A 13,760-nucleotide genomic window follows, 5' to 3' on the forward strand; every position below is an offset into this window, starting at 1 on the left:
TGGGACCAAAACAATGGCACGCGATTAATTATGCCTGCTCAGCAGCGATGGCAGTGTTTCGTAGAGATAAGCGTAATTTATTCCCTCCTACCGGCTCCCTCTTCTCGCCCGTTTTTTTTTATAATATTCTTATTTTAAGGCTGGATGTTTCGTAACGGTCGCAGAGAGCGCGATTTCGTCGTTCACTTTTGTGTTGCCCACGTTCTTCCCCCAATGCACAAAGGCGCTCGTTTTTTCTGTAAAGCGGGAATAGCAGTTCCCTTTTCTGAACAGATTCCCCCCCCCCCCTTTCTGTTATTGCTTCACGGATCCATAACAAGCGTTCGTTTAAGGATACAGACGTTGTCTCCTGGCGGTCTTGTGTGCTGAAGGTCAACCTATTATCGTGATTCTGTCTTTGATGTTATCGTCCAATATTTATTGCGTTTTCCAATGCACTACGCCTAATACTTCTTAACTTTCGTTACTATATTTCCCGCTTTTTTATTCGACTGAGCTTTCTTCTGTAGACGCTGTCCGCCTAATTTTTCCCTGTTATTTCTACTCGGTGGTCGCGCCAGCACTAAGGCCGTAGAGTTGTTCTTTGGAAAGTTCATTTTACCAATTTATTTATTCATTGTCTGATGAGTGACTCAATCACGACTTTGTACTTGTCACCGTCTCCTCTGCAAGCCGACCTGGATTCGGCTGTCTGCCACTCTGTATTCAGACTTCTCGTATGTTCCTGAAGCGTGCGTTATACTTCACTGAGTGTATACAAGCCAACGTGCGCATTACATGTGCGCCTGTCTCTTCCCTCTCCAACAGGGCCCAGCGCTGCAGCCCGGGGGCGATGCTGGCGCGGCTGTTCTACGCGCACGGGCGCCTGTGCGCGTCACACCCGTGGGAAGTGATCGTGGGCTTCCTCACCCTCACCATCTGCCTGCTCTCCATGGGCTCGGCCTTCCTGGCTGGCAGCCGGCTGTGCGGGTGGTCGCCACAGTGCCAGATGAAGGAGGTCAGTGGCCCCCGTACAGTAGATTAAGAACTCTGTAGTCGGCAACAGGGTTCATCCGCAGCTTGAGAAGCGAGGCAGCTTGGGCTAGTTGGTATAGCATGACGACAGTTATAGCGCGAGAACAAAACGACGACACAGAGACAAGAAGGACACGAGACAAAACGACGACACAGAGACAACAAGGACACGAAGGACACGAGCTCGTGTCCTTCTTGTCTCTGTGTCGTCGTTTTGTTCTCGCGCTATAGCTATCGTCTTGAGAAGCGAACCTAGAACCACTCGTCCCTCTCCCTTGCATCAGCCCCTCCTCTGTGAGAGGCAGTGGCAGTGAAATACAGCAACAGTGACCTTCCTGATATTGCAAGAACCGGTATTGGTACAAGGGCGAAATTTACTGACGTAACTTGTGCTCACTCTTTGTACTGTATACTTATGGCGATAAACGGGTCGTAAATGAAACCGAAACTGTGCCACTCCGCCCCTGTAAATAAGTGCGTTTAACGTGAGCCTACAGTTTACGAGACGTGACATATATATATGGTTCTTCCCACCCATCAGGAGGACAAAGGTATGGACGTCGTCGTGATGACCGTGACGCGCTGCATGGCCCTGTTGTATGTGTACCACCAGTTTCGGGTGCTCTACAAGCTGGGCTCAAAGTACCTCATAGGTAAGGCGAGATCCTGCTGTGCACCTCCCACAACCGCGTGTTCGACCCTCGGTTTATTTTCGTGACTTTCCGTATCGCTTATGTCTCGTCACTCGCGTCGCCTCGTATGTATACCGACTGTTCTGAGAGGGAGATTTAGGAATTGTGGACGCTGTCACACTTTTCGTACTAGAAGCGCGGTGCATCGATTCGTTTTCGTGATTGATTCTTTAGTTTTTAATACTTAGCCGAGCCGTTCGCATCTTCAGAAGCTATACCACATGGTAGTTGTTGCGATTATTATTATTGTTGTTGTTGTTGCTTCTGCTGCTGTTGTTGGTAGTAGTAGTAAAAATATAACAGTAGTACTACGAGGTCTTTCGATTCGAAATAAAGAATTCTTTTTTTAGCCAAGGCATAGAAGGGGGGAATTGGGGGGAGGGGGTGTTTTCAAGCTAATTTCTGCGCTGTTATTAGTTAAAAAGGAAAACAACCGTTCCCCCGCTGTAGCTGCGCATGAAGCTTTTTGGGCTCGTTTCATAAGAACATAGCATTCGTCTATAGCGTGTTCTTTTTGAGGAAAGGGAAGATGATCGCGAGACGCGCTATCTGTCGTTAATTAAAAGATCGTTAAAGCGTTATGACGCCGAGTCACAATGGGCGACAGTAGTTCATTTGTCTGTTTTTCTTTCACCGCGGTTCTCTGCAAAGAGATAGCTACGTGCCGCCGACACCTCTCTCTTAGCGCGTAAGCTCGATATAGCATGCTGATCTACGATCAGTGGTGCGAAGCTCGCCTTATCCGGTACGAATGGCCCAAGGAATTCGCGCCTTTCCAGTTGCCTTCTCCATAGGCTTGTGTCGTGCCTGGACAACGCACATTGCACGAAAACGCATAGTCATGGTAGAGTCCTGGTGATTGCTGTCTTCCCAGTGCTTCCTCTTTCATTGCCGCTATGATAAGCATTGTGTTTTGTTGAAGAGTGTCCGTATTCATTTCTTCTTGCTCTCTCGCTTTCAGGCATAGCAACCATTTTCACAATTTTCTCCAGTTTCGTCTTCAGCAGCAGCGTAGTGAATCTCCTAGAAGGCGACCTGTCTGAACTCAAGTGAGTACATTGGTCTACCTCCTCCTTAGTGGCTTTTGTGCTGATGATGGACATAGTGCGGAAGATGACGGCATGGGCATCACATGCGTTTTGTAGTAGTTTTTTTTTTCTTTTCGCGAAGTACATGAATGCTCACAGACATGAATCAAAATAACGACGAAGAGTCCCCGGAACGTTCATTGTGCTTAGAAGTGTGGCCGTTTGGGCTAGTCGGTATGGCATGACGATAGTTATAGCGCGAGGTCAGAACGATGACAAAGAGACAAGATAGTCGTTCATGTCTCTTTGTCATCGTTATGGTCTCGCGCCATACCTATCGTCGTTCATTGTGCGTAGGACTGCGTTAAACGCCAGTTTTCGAAAGCGCTTGGCCATGTCGAATTCCGGTTGCAACCGGAGTAAATTATTTTCGACGAATTTTATTTTCAACGCAAATAAATCACGCAGTTTGTGTACATCGACCTTTCACGTGATGATCGACACAAAAGCATCGATAGGTGGCGATGAGGGTGGAGGGGGGATAAGGTCTCCGATTCCGTGCGCATCTGATCAAAGTTGAGGCACTCGAACCCGTGCGTTTGCCAGACGAGCGGTGCTAACGATATCAACCTGTAATGATCCCATCATATCCTGAAAAATATGACAGCTGGCTTACTTTCTTGACTAGTGCCGCCCGCTGGCGCTGCCCCTGCTGTCATGGTGCAAGTGCCCCTGCGGGTGCAGAGGCGTTTTACCTACCTGCCTACCCCTACTTGCGTTCTCGCAAAGATACAGTGCATTCGCAGCTAAGGCTTTGCAGATTATCTTGCAGCTGTACAGCCGTAAGGGCACCGCCAAAGTCGAAGGCGCTGGGGGTGTACGGCAGGCTCATTGGCCGCCCTCCTATACCGCCGTCATCTGGGACGTGAATGATGCTGCTTCCCAAATACGGTCGGGTTGTGATGCGTTCTCCTCTTCGCGGTTTTCGTTTTGTGTCTCTGTGCCCTCCTCGGAAACACGAAAGGGGTGCGCATGTCTTGCGGAACTGTCCGAGACGCCCGCTCGCTTCACGAGACGGAGGAGGCATTGGCTGTTCCTGACGCTTTTCCAGTGTCGCTCGAGGGCGCCCCTGACTCCGCGCAGCGAGGGTCTGGCGCGTGTAGTTTCACATTGTGCCAACATCCAAATGCGACCAGGAAGGCAGAAAGAGGCGCGCCACGCCAGCCGCCGCCACCCCCCAGAGGGCGCGCCTCGTCGTCGACTCCGCTGCGCTGGCGGCAGCGTTTCCTCGAAGGGCGCCGCTTTCCTTCCTCGCGATCCTGCTCTTCTTCTTCAGCTAACGTTCTTCTGTCGTTTACTCGTTTTTTTTTTTCATCGCAACCTTTTTATTGTAATTCTTTGGCTCAGCGAAGTGTCGAAAATGTTGTCCTGGTTCTCGGGTGGATAGCGACCGCCCTAACCGCGCACGATATGGAAGCGGGAGCACGGGCGAGGGAGCAACCGTGATTTGGAGCGATAAAGAATGAGAGAGAGAGAGAAGGGGAGGAGAGATGTTGGCAAGGCCCCACGTTGAACCACGGAGAAATGTCGCCGCTTCGATTGCATTGCGCCAATCAGCACTCGTCAATTGCTTCATTACTTAATCATTTGGATAGAACAATCATCACTCTGTGACACGATGCAAAGGCAAACGTCAAGGGATCAGTCAAGAATGGGGCGGCACCTCTTGATCACTGTCACATACATGTGTATGATTGTATGATCATAGCTTTGTCCCTTCACATATACGTAAAAAGCTCATGGGGCTTTTGCATGCAATTACTTTAAAATTGCTTTCAAGAGAAGCAAGAACAAAGCTATTAAATTATTTCATAGCATTTGCTAGCTGTTGTGGCTCATAACATAGCTGACATAAGGACATAGCTGAGAAAACAAATATTATCGCATCAGCATGTGGACATGAAGGAACGCAAAAGTGTCCTTGCAGTAATATTTGGTGAAACTGCAATTCGGCCTAGTTGGAACATGTTTACCTTGAAGTTTTTGCACAGGCACAAGGGGGCAAAGATGAGAGACAGAAGTGGGTGTAAAAATGCCTGTTTGCATTTCTCATCTTTGTCCCCCTGTGCCTGTGCAAAAACTTCAAGATGAATATTTTGTTCTTTATGGTCAAAGTTGATTCAGGACTCGCCACCACAGCACTTGTCTAGCCCTCTCTGCAACTGTTCCTGTGAGGCAGTGGAGTAGCTAGAAATCATTCCAGGGTGTAGGAGGGTTTGTCCCTCCTTCATGTATAATTGGGTGACTGTTTTGAGTGTGTACTCATATCTACAAATTCAAAATGGGAAAAAAATTTTGGTGTGGTTTGAACCCTCATATCATGCCCTTGTTTTATCACTACAGTGAGAATGTATTTGTAGGAAACTGGTGTTTGAAGGTATCTAATTGCTTTGTGACGTATATAAGTGCCTATGCTGGGGAGACTATTTAACAGGATGTTCTTTGTGCATTATATATATATGTACCTTTTACAGGGAGGCACTGCCATTCTTTCTGCTTCTCATCGATTTATCCAAGGCTGGTCTTCTGGCCCAGTTTGCCCTCAGCTCCAGCTCTCAGGTATGGGCATTCTCAGTGAAGATATCCTACTAATCTGAAAGGTGGTCAGAAGTTTACATTATATATTACCCAGGTATGCATTAGTTCCTGGGATGACCTCGTATCACTTTAGTATAGCATCTGAAGTGCATGCAAGATGCACTACTGCCCTGTATGACTCCTCCTGAGCCTGCTATTGGCCTACATGTCTGCCAGCCATTTTGGCACTGTGTCATTGCAGTAAATTGTACACCTAAAATAAACCGAGTGCAGCAAAACACTCCATGCCACATAATCTGTGCAGGAGGAAGTACGGGAGAACATAGCCCGTGGCATGGCTGTGCTGGGTCCCACAATCACCCTAGACACCATCGTCGAAACATTGGTTATCGGTGTAGGCACCCTTTCAGGTGAGTGGCTGCCTGCACTCCGTAAACTATTTCTTCAGTGTTTTTGTGTGAATTCAGACCCACCAAGGGCGTGTGACGAGCAGCAGGAAAATTGTGGCATGTGTACAGGGTTGATGCCTTGCACTGCTCAACAAACAGGGCTAAAGGATTTTCATCTTTTGCAGGTGTCAAAAGGCTAGAGGAACTTTGCTGCTTTGCTTGCATGTCTGCATTGGTCAACTATGTTGTCTTCATGACCTTCTTCCCAGCTTGTTTGTCCTTGGTTCTTGAGGTAAGGAAAAATACTTGACTCTTTCATGCACAGAACTCTATTTTTGGTGGAAAACAGTTTTACTGAAAAATGGTGAAATCTTTTGCAGAAAACAATTTTCTCGTGAGAAACAAGAACAATGGCAATTTTAGTTCAAAAGATATGAGGTGGTCATGACCACCATGCTGTAAGGGTCTACTGACCACTTTCTGTGAAATTAGATTTTCATTCCCATGGTTTTTAGAGTTAACTAGTCATTCAACATCCTTTCCTGGATTATCAAAATACTAGGAACAGCACAACTTATATATCTACAAAAAATACCACGGCTCTACCGTCTAGCCCACCTTGAGTACGACGCTATCCAGAAGAAAGCAAATGTAGCATGTCACACTAAAGCTTAAACAGAGTAGCGTCATCTCTAGATGTCAGATGGCCGGCAGTTTTAAAAATATGTGCCATTTAAAATCCAACACGCGGGACTCGCATTTCTTAAGAGCAAAAAAAATTAAGAAAAGGTTGTTACCTGGGGTGATCACTGCGCTTGGAAGAGATGAAGGATCCAATCTGATCTAAATTATTTGGAGTTGTTTGCTACAGCGTCCCTCAGAGTCACTTTGGGACATTAAATCACCTAAACGAATCAGTCGCAGTGTATCCTTCAGCAGTGTTTTAATATGTGACTCATTGAACCAGATGGAGTAGAATGTGACACTGCTTGGGTACTAGTCACGCTGTTCAAAATTTTGTTGCATGTTCATTTGACTGCTTACATTAGAACATGTTGTTAACCTTAATAGATTCGAACCCCTTTATAGAAGACACTGATATAAAACACAAATAGGTAAATAAACGCTTTTGTGCCTTCGGTAAAATACAGAATTATAGGAAAATGCGTACGAGGTCCTCTGCTTATAAGAGACATCTCATATTAAAGACGAAAATTGCTGCCCGGAGCATGCCTCTTATAAGGGGTTTAACTGTAGTACATATTGTGCATATGCACTGCAAGAGTCGTTTGCAATGTGGTAATTTTTATGTTTAATGCAATGCTTTCTTCTAAAACAACAAGTTAATGGCCTAGAATTATTACGTGGAAATGTGTCTAGGTTCTTAGCATATTTTTCTATATCCCCACCATTTTCAGCTGTCACGAGACAGGGAAGAGGGCCGTCCTGTGTGGCAGCTGAGTACATTAGCAAGAGTCTTGCAACAGGAAGAAGAACAAAAACCAAATCCAGTACTTCAAAGGGTAAAAATGATCATGGTAAGCATTGTTGCTTTCATGTAAAATAGAAGATGTGTGCATAAAACATATGTTTGATGCCGACACATCCGAGGGTTTCAAAAATTTAAACTGTCCCAGTCTTACTTTATTCTCAACATCACACGAGACATCACAGTGGCATTGCAGCTTCTGCCCAACCAAAAAAAGACATACTTTTGATAAGCACTACATATTGAGATGTACGGTAGGATGTGGATGATATATTCATATACAGTAGATTCTCATTAAACGGAACCTGAAGGGACTGGGAAACAATGTTCCATTTAAGAGGAATTGAGAGATGAATAGAGGTACAGTAGGCAGGGACAAAATCAATGATATTAGAGGCAGTTGTTCCGTTAAAGCAGCAGCTCCATTTAACAGATTTTTCTTTACTGAGAATCTGCTGTATGTTCATTTCACCCAAATATTGGATGTGGTTATGGCTATAAAATCCTTCTTTGTGAAAATGGGCTCATTTGGTACAACCTCATAATAAACCAGTCTGCTTCATTGTTGACGTCACACGCACTCATACTTTATTGCCACAGCTCCACTGTGCTGGTCAGATGCACCATATTTATTGTGACAACTGTTGGTTGAACCTGAACTGGTTTTGAATAGTACTGTTCATTATTTAGCCTTCTTCAATAAGTAAACTAGGCACATCTGTGTTTAGAGTTATAAAGGGAAACAGGCATGCGGGGGACAATAAATTGGGGCACGGCTAATAATCAAAGAGGGGTGCCAAGTCTGGCCCGCACCTTCATTCAGTTGGACCTGTCCTGGTATTTGACACGTTTTATTGGGATAGCAATTATGTGGTCACTCTCAACAGGTTCTCGCCATCAGCATCGCCGTCTCTTTCATGTTCCTCATGAAGTCCAAATTGATTAACATACCCCTTGTACCACATTTCTTACCTGTGGATAAATGCGCGCCAGTGGGGGCGGCAAACACAGCTGACGCAGAGAACAATCAAGCTGGCCCATTATTGTCACTCGCTCAGAGGGCGCATGTGATAACATACCCTTGTGTGTTAGACCTACCATTGAATGCTCAAGCAGGGAGGAAACACCCCACCAGTCTTGAAACAAGCATTAAAAAGTTCAGGGAGGGAGGTGGTTGTCTCTCTTAAGCAGCAACTGTGGACTTTGAATCTTAGGGCGCGGTCGTGATTGCTGGCGTACGTGCAATCTTGACAGGCATCAGCAGTTGACTTGTATAGCTTTACACGTGCTGCGCTTTCAGCACGAAGAGACTGTGCGAAAAGAGCATCTCTACTTGGTGCAGCCGCATCCTCTTACACTAGCATGTTGTAGAGTTACAAGATATCGAATCCAAAAGAGTTAGCTTCCAGCCTTTCTTTGTATAATATTTCAATTTGTTGCTGTCGCATTCAATGCTGTGCTCTTGCGGTGAAACATTTTTTATAGCAGCAGTGGCTGAGGACCTCTGATATTGCATTAAAAAACTGCTCACTTCGCACCTTTACTCCTGTGGGAGCAAAGGCAGGCCATTTTGAAAAACATGTCGTTGCTTCAATTTTATTTTTGCCTTCATTGTGAAGCCTACTTTCAGAATCCACCAATGGGGAGGGGGGGTGGACGGCAATGAAACTTTGCCATTCTAAACGATTAATCTTGCACATGTCCATGGAAATCGGACATCCCGCATTGATGGCGATTTCTTCACTGCTGACTGACCAGTTAGGAATTAAGATAAACAAAATATCACTGCATTTTAATGACCTTACTTTCTTTCTATGTTGTATTGATTGATATGTGGGGTTCAACGTCTCAAAACCACCATATGATTATGAGAGACGCCATAGTGGAGGGCTCCAGAAATTTCAGCCACCTGGGGTTCATTAACATGCACCCAAATTTGAGCACACAGGCCTATGGCATTTTCGCCTCCACCGAAAAGTGGCTGCCGCAGGCGGGATTAGATCCCGCGACCTGCGAGTCAGCAGCCGAGTACCTTAACCACTAGACCACCAGGGCAGGGCTTCTATGTTGTATTACTGCAAGACCTAATTTTTTGTGCAGGAGCTGTATTTTCTTGAGCTTTATGCTTAGTTGGTCTTGTGCATATCTCAGTTCCAGATATATAGTATATATTTAGTTTTTCTTATGACTTCCACCTTGTGTCTGTGCAGTCAGCGGGGCTGATGCTTGTGCACACACACAGTCGGTGGATGGCAGGCAGCCCCGGAACACAGGGCCCAGACCCCATTGCAGCTGACAAGCTTGCCTGGGGACCTTACTTTCAAAGGTATGCCTCTGTTTTATGACATTTTTATTTCAATAATTAAGTACAGTCATACCCGCTATGAGTTGCAACATGTTGTCTGTCCTCAAAGTTACACCATCATTTACTTACTGGTATTCACAGTTTCACTTACTGGTATTCTATAAACCAATTTAACATGCGCGAAGGTAGCTGTTCGGACTTGTGGCTGCTTCAACTACAGCCATCTTATTGCAACTTTGAGTGCAACTGTACTGTCTGCATGCATTGAAACATGACCACCCATGGCTAAGAAAGGCATTCGTTTTCTTTTCAATGTCTTCATATTAGTGTAATATTCTAATATTGATTCAAACCATTAGATTAGGGTTAACATTACTATTAGTGGCCAGAGTTTAGGCAATGTGATGCACTTATCTCATGCACTTGTGCATACCAATCTGCTAAAAGTTGTGATGATGCATTTCAGTCTTTCAGCAGTGTACATAATGGTGGATTAACATTGATGTATATTTTAGCCTTGCATATTTACATTGGACAAATCATCAGTGCCTCATTGACTATGGTACCACAATGGTAAGCCTAAATTTGTGGGTTTGATCATTGACTGGTGGCAGCTATATTTCAATTATAGCAAAATGCAAAAATGCTTGTGAACTTCGGTTTAGCTCCACATGGCAGAACTAGAGCTAATCGCAGTTAGTCAGGAATTGCCACTATGGTTTGCCTCATGATCACATTGTAGTTTTATTGCAAAACACCCCAGAGCTTAATAAATTGAAATATTAAACTTCACACTCCCTTTCAGTAGCTTTAAATCATGCCTGTTAAGCACTACAGTCGACTTTCATTAATTCAAGCTCGAAGGGACCCCTGACTTCTGTTTATATTATCAGAAGTTCTCGGATAGATGACTCTGGGTGAGGTGACATCTCACATCGTGATTAGGCATTGATTTTATCACATTTAAAAATTTTTAAAGTGTTTTTGTACCTTAACTGCACTCCATGAAGAGAAAGCAGAGATGTAAGGGACACAAGTTAGTAACCATTTACTGCTGATCAGACCTTTTAAAGAAATCGTGAATTGCCAACTGCTTCTATGCTATAGGTGCCTTTAGCGCAAGGCTCTCTATACCAGTTGAGAAGCATCACGGTTTACCATGCGTGTGCTTTGTTTCAAACATTTATTTATTGGCAAAGCCTTTTTTCTCGAAGGCCCGAGGTGCTTATATTTCATTTTTAGACTGTTAGGGTTATATAAACTTGCAAAATTTTAAACAGTAGTAGAAAAGCAGCAGATGTTTTTGGTATGGAACTGCAAAATGTATGAATTAACTGAATGATGGAGTTTGAATTAAGAGGCTTTAAAACACCTTGAAAGAATAGAGGGTAAAACAAAAAAATTAAATTTGGCTTGAATCAACCAAAAGTTTGAATTATCGTGAGCCTACTGTATAGCGAAGCATTAATCTAGAGCTAGGTTATATGTAAACAACTTCATGCAAAATTAAAAAATAGCGTGCTACTTGTGCACATAATAGTGTGCACTGTCAGCATTATTTATTTCCAAGTGGTGAAGAGCATGTTGCAATTGTTACGGCTTTTTTCAATTCTGTGCAGTATGGTGAGACAAGGCTGTCTGAGATATAAATCAAGTGCTTGTGCTTGATATCGAAGTGTAATTCGCAGCTGAACCAAAGACATCTTAAAAAACGAGATATGCACTTTGTACATGTAATTACACCTTGTGCTCAGTAACAATAAGAAAGTTACACGCGGGAACTGATGTGTTCTTTCCTCAGTTGTGCATAGCACCCAACTACCAAACCATAGCCAGTTCTGGTAGGAAAGTACAACAGCAAAGTTTACCGGCACAGCATAGCAGAGGAAGGTGTCTTAAGTCTCACAAGACCAATGTGCTTATAAGAGCTCATCTTGTCAAAATAGACAAATGGAATATAAAAATAGTTTTTGAACACATTTCTTGAAACATCTTGCTTATTTTTTGTTCTCTGTGGCTCATATTCACATTTACTTTCTATTGTACATGCTTATGTCTACTTTGGCATGTTAGGCGGTTATGTTGACGACCAGCTCGTTCAAGATAAAGCCACATTGAGGAAGGCCTGTGGCTTTGCATTCTCTGTGCAGATGGTTGGCGGTGAGCCCTGAGCAGCTGGTGTTGCTCGTGCTGGCATCAGCGCTGGCTGTCAAATACATCTTCTTTGAGAACAGAGAGGAGCTAGAGCTGCATCTTGCACAACAAAACCATCCGTGGGAAGAAAAGGCTTGCCTAGGTGACTCTGCAAATGGTAAGCGATCCAACTGAGCAAGAGAAGGGCATGTTGGCAGCTGCTATTCATAATAGCTACATGTGCACAAGAAGGGCAGAGGCAAGAAAAGGATGCTGCAGTGCCTGTTAATGAACTTTCCCCTGTGAACATGCTTTTGTACTTCATCTTTTATGCTTGCTGCAATTTAAAGCATGAAAAATTTTTTCCTTGGGTCCCTGCACCTGGTTTTTGTATGGTTGGTTATGTACTACATGAAATAGCATCTTTCAGCCCCCATTTTGAAGGCCAGAATATTTCTAGCCTTCAAAAAAAGCATATGAAATTCGCTGCATTGTTTGGATTGGCACGGACAGGAGGACGAGGAGGAATAAACTTTATTATAAGAAACCAGCAGTTTTAGGTGGCCGGGCCTAAGCCTCCCATGAGGGGATGTCAAGGGCTTGCCTCGACGCTGCCTCACGGGTGTGCTGGGTCGCCCAGGTTTGGTCGTAAAGAGCGGGGCTCTGCAGAGCCTCGTGGAGCTTCAACGAAAGGGTCGTGGCGTTAGTGTGTCTGTACTGGGCCGGGCAATCCCACAGCATGTGCGGAAGTGTAGCCGGACAGTATACAAATGTATTTTCACACAACTTGCTGCCTTGAGATAACAATTGTAAGCTTTTCTAATAACCCAATATGGACAGCAAACCTTGCTATATTGCATATAATGCTTACAGTTTTATAAATACTGGAGGGGGGGTTCAATCGGCATTTAAGGCCAATCGTTTCTGGTACACCAAAATTCTAATAGATGTATGAGGCTATGTTTTGCACCCCCTTATGCCCCTACTGCTTGTCACTGTATGAATATACAGCTACATGGCTTTCTTGGAGTGAACAGCTTCATCTCGGTATACTTTGTGTAACACAAGTAACCTGAGTATAGTTTCTCACCATGTGAACAAAAGATGGTAGTGCACTGAAGTCCTTACGTAGGAGGCCAACTGCCTCGCAGGTGCAGAAGGGTCCACAGGGAGTCGCCCTAGCACGCCTTCCACGCAGCCAGCTTGCCCCACAGACCCTCGTGTTGACTTTGTGCTGGGTGCTGATGACTGCTGGGAAATGGTGGACAGGGGTTGCCAGACGGAGGAGAACCCCGAGGAGGAGCCAGAGCCTGAACCCCGCAGTCTGGAAGAGTGCGTTGCTGTTCTGCAGGGACAGGTACGGACGCTGTCATGCGCATCTGCCTTTGAGGTAGAAATGCCACAGACATAAAGTTGTAACTGCCTATAGTTAGATTGATACCTAAATATGTCCATGTTCCTTACAATTAACTAGGTGGCTCATTTCTGTCACTGCTTTAACAGGATGGTGCTCGGGGCTTGACAGATGAGGAAGTTCTCCGGCTGTGCGAGGCCCATAAGCTGGCGGCCTACCGTCTCGAGCAAGCGGTGGGCAGTGCACTGCGGGGTGTGTCCCTCCGGCGGCGGCTGCTAGAGCGGCAGGGGGCGAATTCCTTGGAGGGCCTGCCTTTCCACGGTTACGACTACACAGCCGTGCAAGGGGCCTGCTGCGAGAATGTGGTCGGCTTCTTGCCTGTGCCCGTGGGCATAGCCGGACCACTTCTGCTGGACGGCCGGCAGTTTCACGTGCCCATGGCCACTACCGAGGGGTGCCTGGTGGCCAGCACCAACCGGGGCTGTCGTGCGCTGTCTGTAAGCTTGTGTTGGTCTTCCCCTCGCCCTGCAGTTGCCGGGTGATGACAGTGATCATTGTATATATCAGACAGTGATCATTGTGTATATCACTGTCATCACCCGGCAACTGGAGTAACCTGTCAGGTGAAAAGCCAGACAAACCTCTCCAGCTTCCCATTAAAATAATTCCCTCTCCTTTTTCTGATCATGAAAATGTGTCCCGAAAAGTAGGCGAGCTTCTATCCCTTCCTGGGGCAATTGCCAGCCTGCATAACTATA

The 13,760-nt window shown here is 45.3% G+C and overlaps 1 protein-coding gene across 4 annotated transcripts in view; it reads left to right on the plus strand.

Annotated features, from left to right (window-relative positions):
* The window catches only part of Hmgcr (HMG coenzyme A reductase), an 81,947-nt gene that overhangs the window by 53,159 nt on the left and 15,028 nt on the right, over positions 1-13,760 (plus strand). For all 4 annotated transcript variants that reach the window (XM_037433246.2, XM_075888900.1, XM_037433252.2 and 1 more), the window contains exons 2-12: positions 808-997; positions 1,556-1,667; positions 2,668-2,755; positions 5,269-5,353; positions 5,637-5,742; positions 5,907-6,013; positions 7,140-7,259; positions 9,421-9,536; positions 11,666-11,826; positions 12,800-13,005; positions 13,152-13,499. In XM_037433246.2, coding sequence (XP_037289143.2) covers positions 833-997; positions 1,556-1,667; positions 2,668-2,755; positions 5,269-5,353; positions 5,637-5,742; positions 5,907-6,013; positions 7,140-7,259; positions 9,421-9,536; positions 11,666-11,826; positions 12,800-13,005; positions 13,152-13,499 — 1,614 coding nt within the window. In that variant the 5' untranslated portion in view covers positions 808-832. The remainder of the gene's footprint in view (positions 1-807; positions 998-1,555; positions 1,668-2,667; positions 2,756-5,268; positions 5,354-5,636; positions 5,743-5,906; positions 6,014-7,139; positions 7,260-9,420; positions 9,537-11,665; positions 11,827-12,799; positions 13,006-13,151; positions 13,500-13,760) is intronic.

Source organism: Rhipicephalus microplus, chromosome 3, assembly GCF_043290135.1.
Source record: "Rhipicephalus microplus isolate Deutch F79 chromosome 3, USDA_Rmic, whole genome shotgun sequence".
NCBI classification, from domain to species: Eukaryota; Metazoa; Arthropoda; class Arachnida; order Ixodida; family Ixodidae; genus Rhipicephalus; species Rhipicephalus microplus.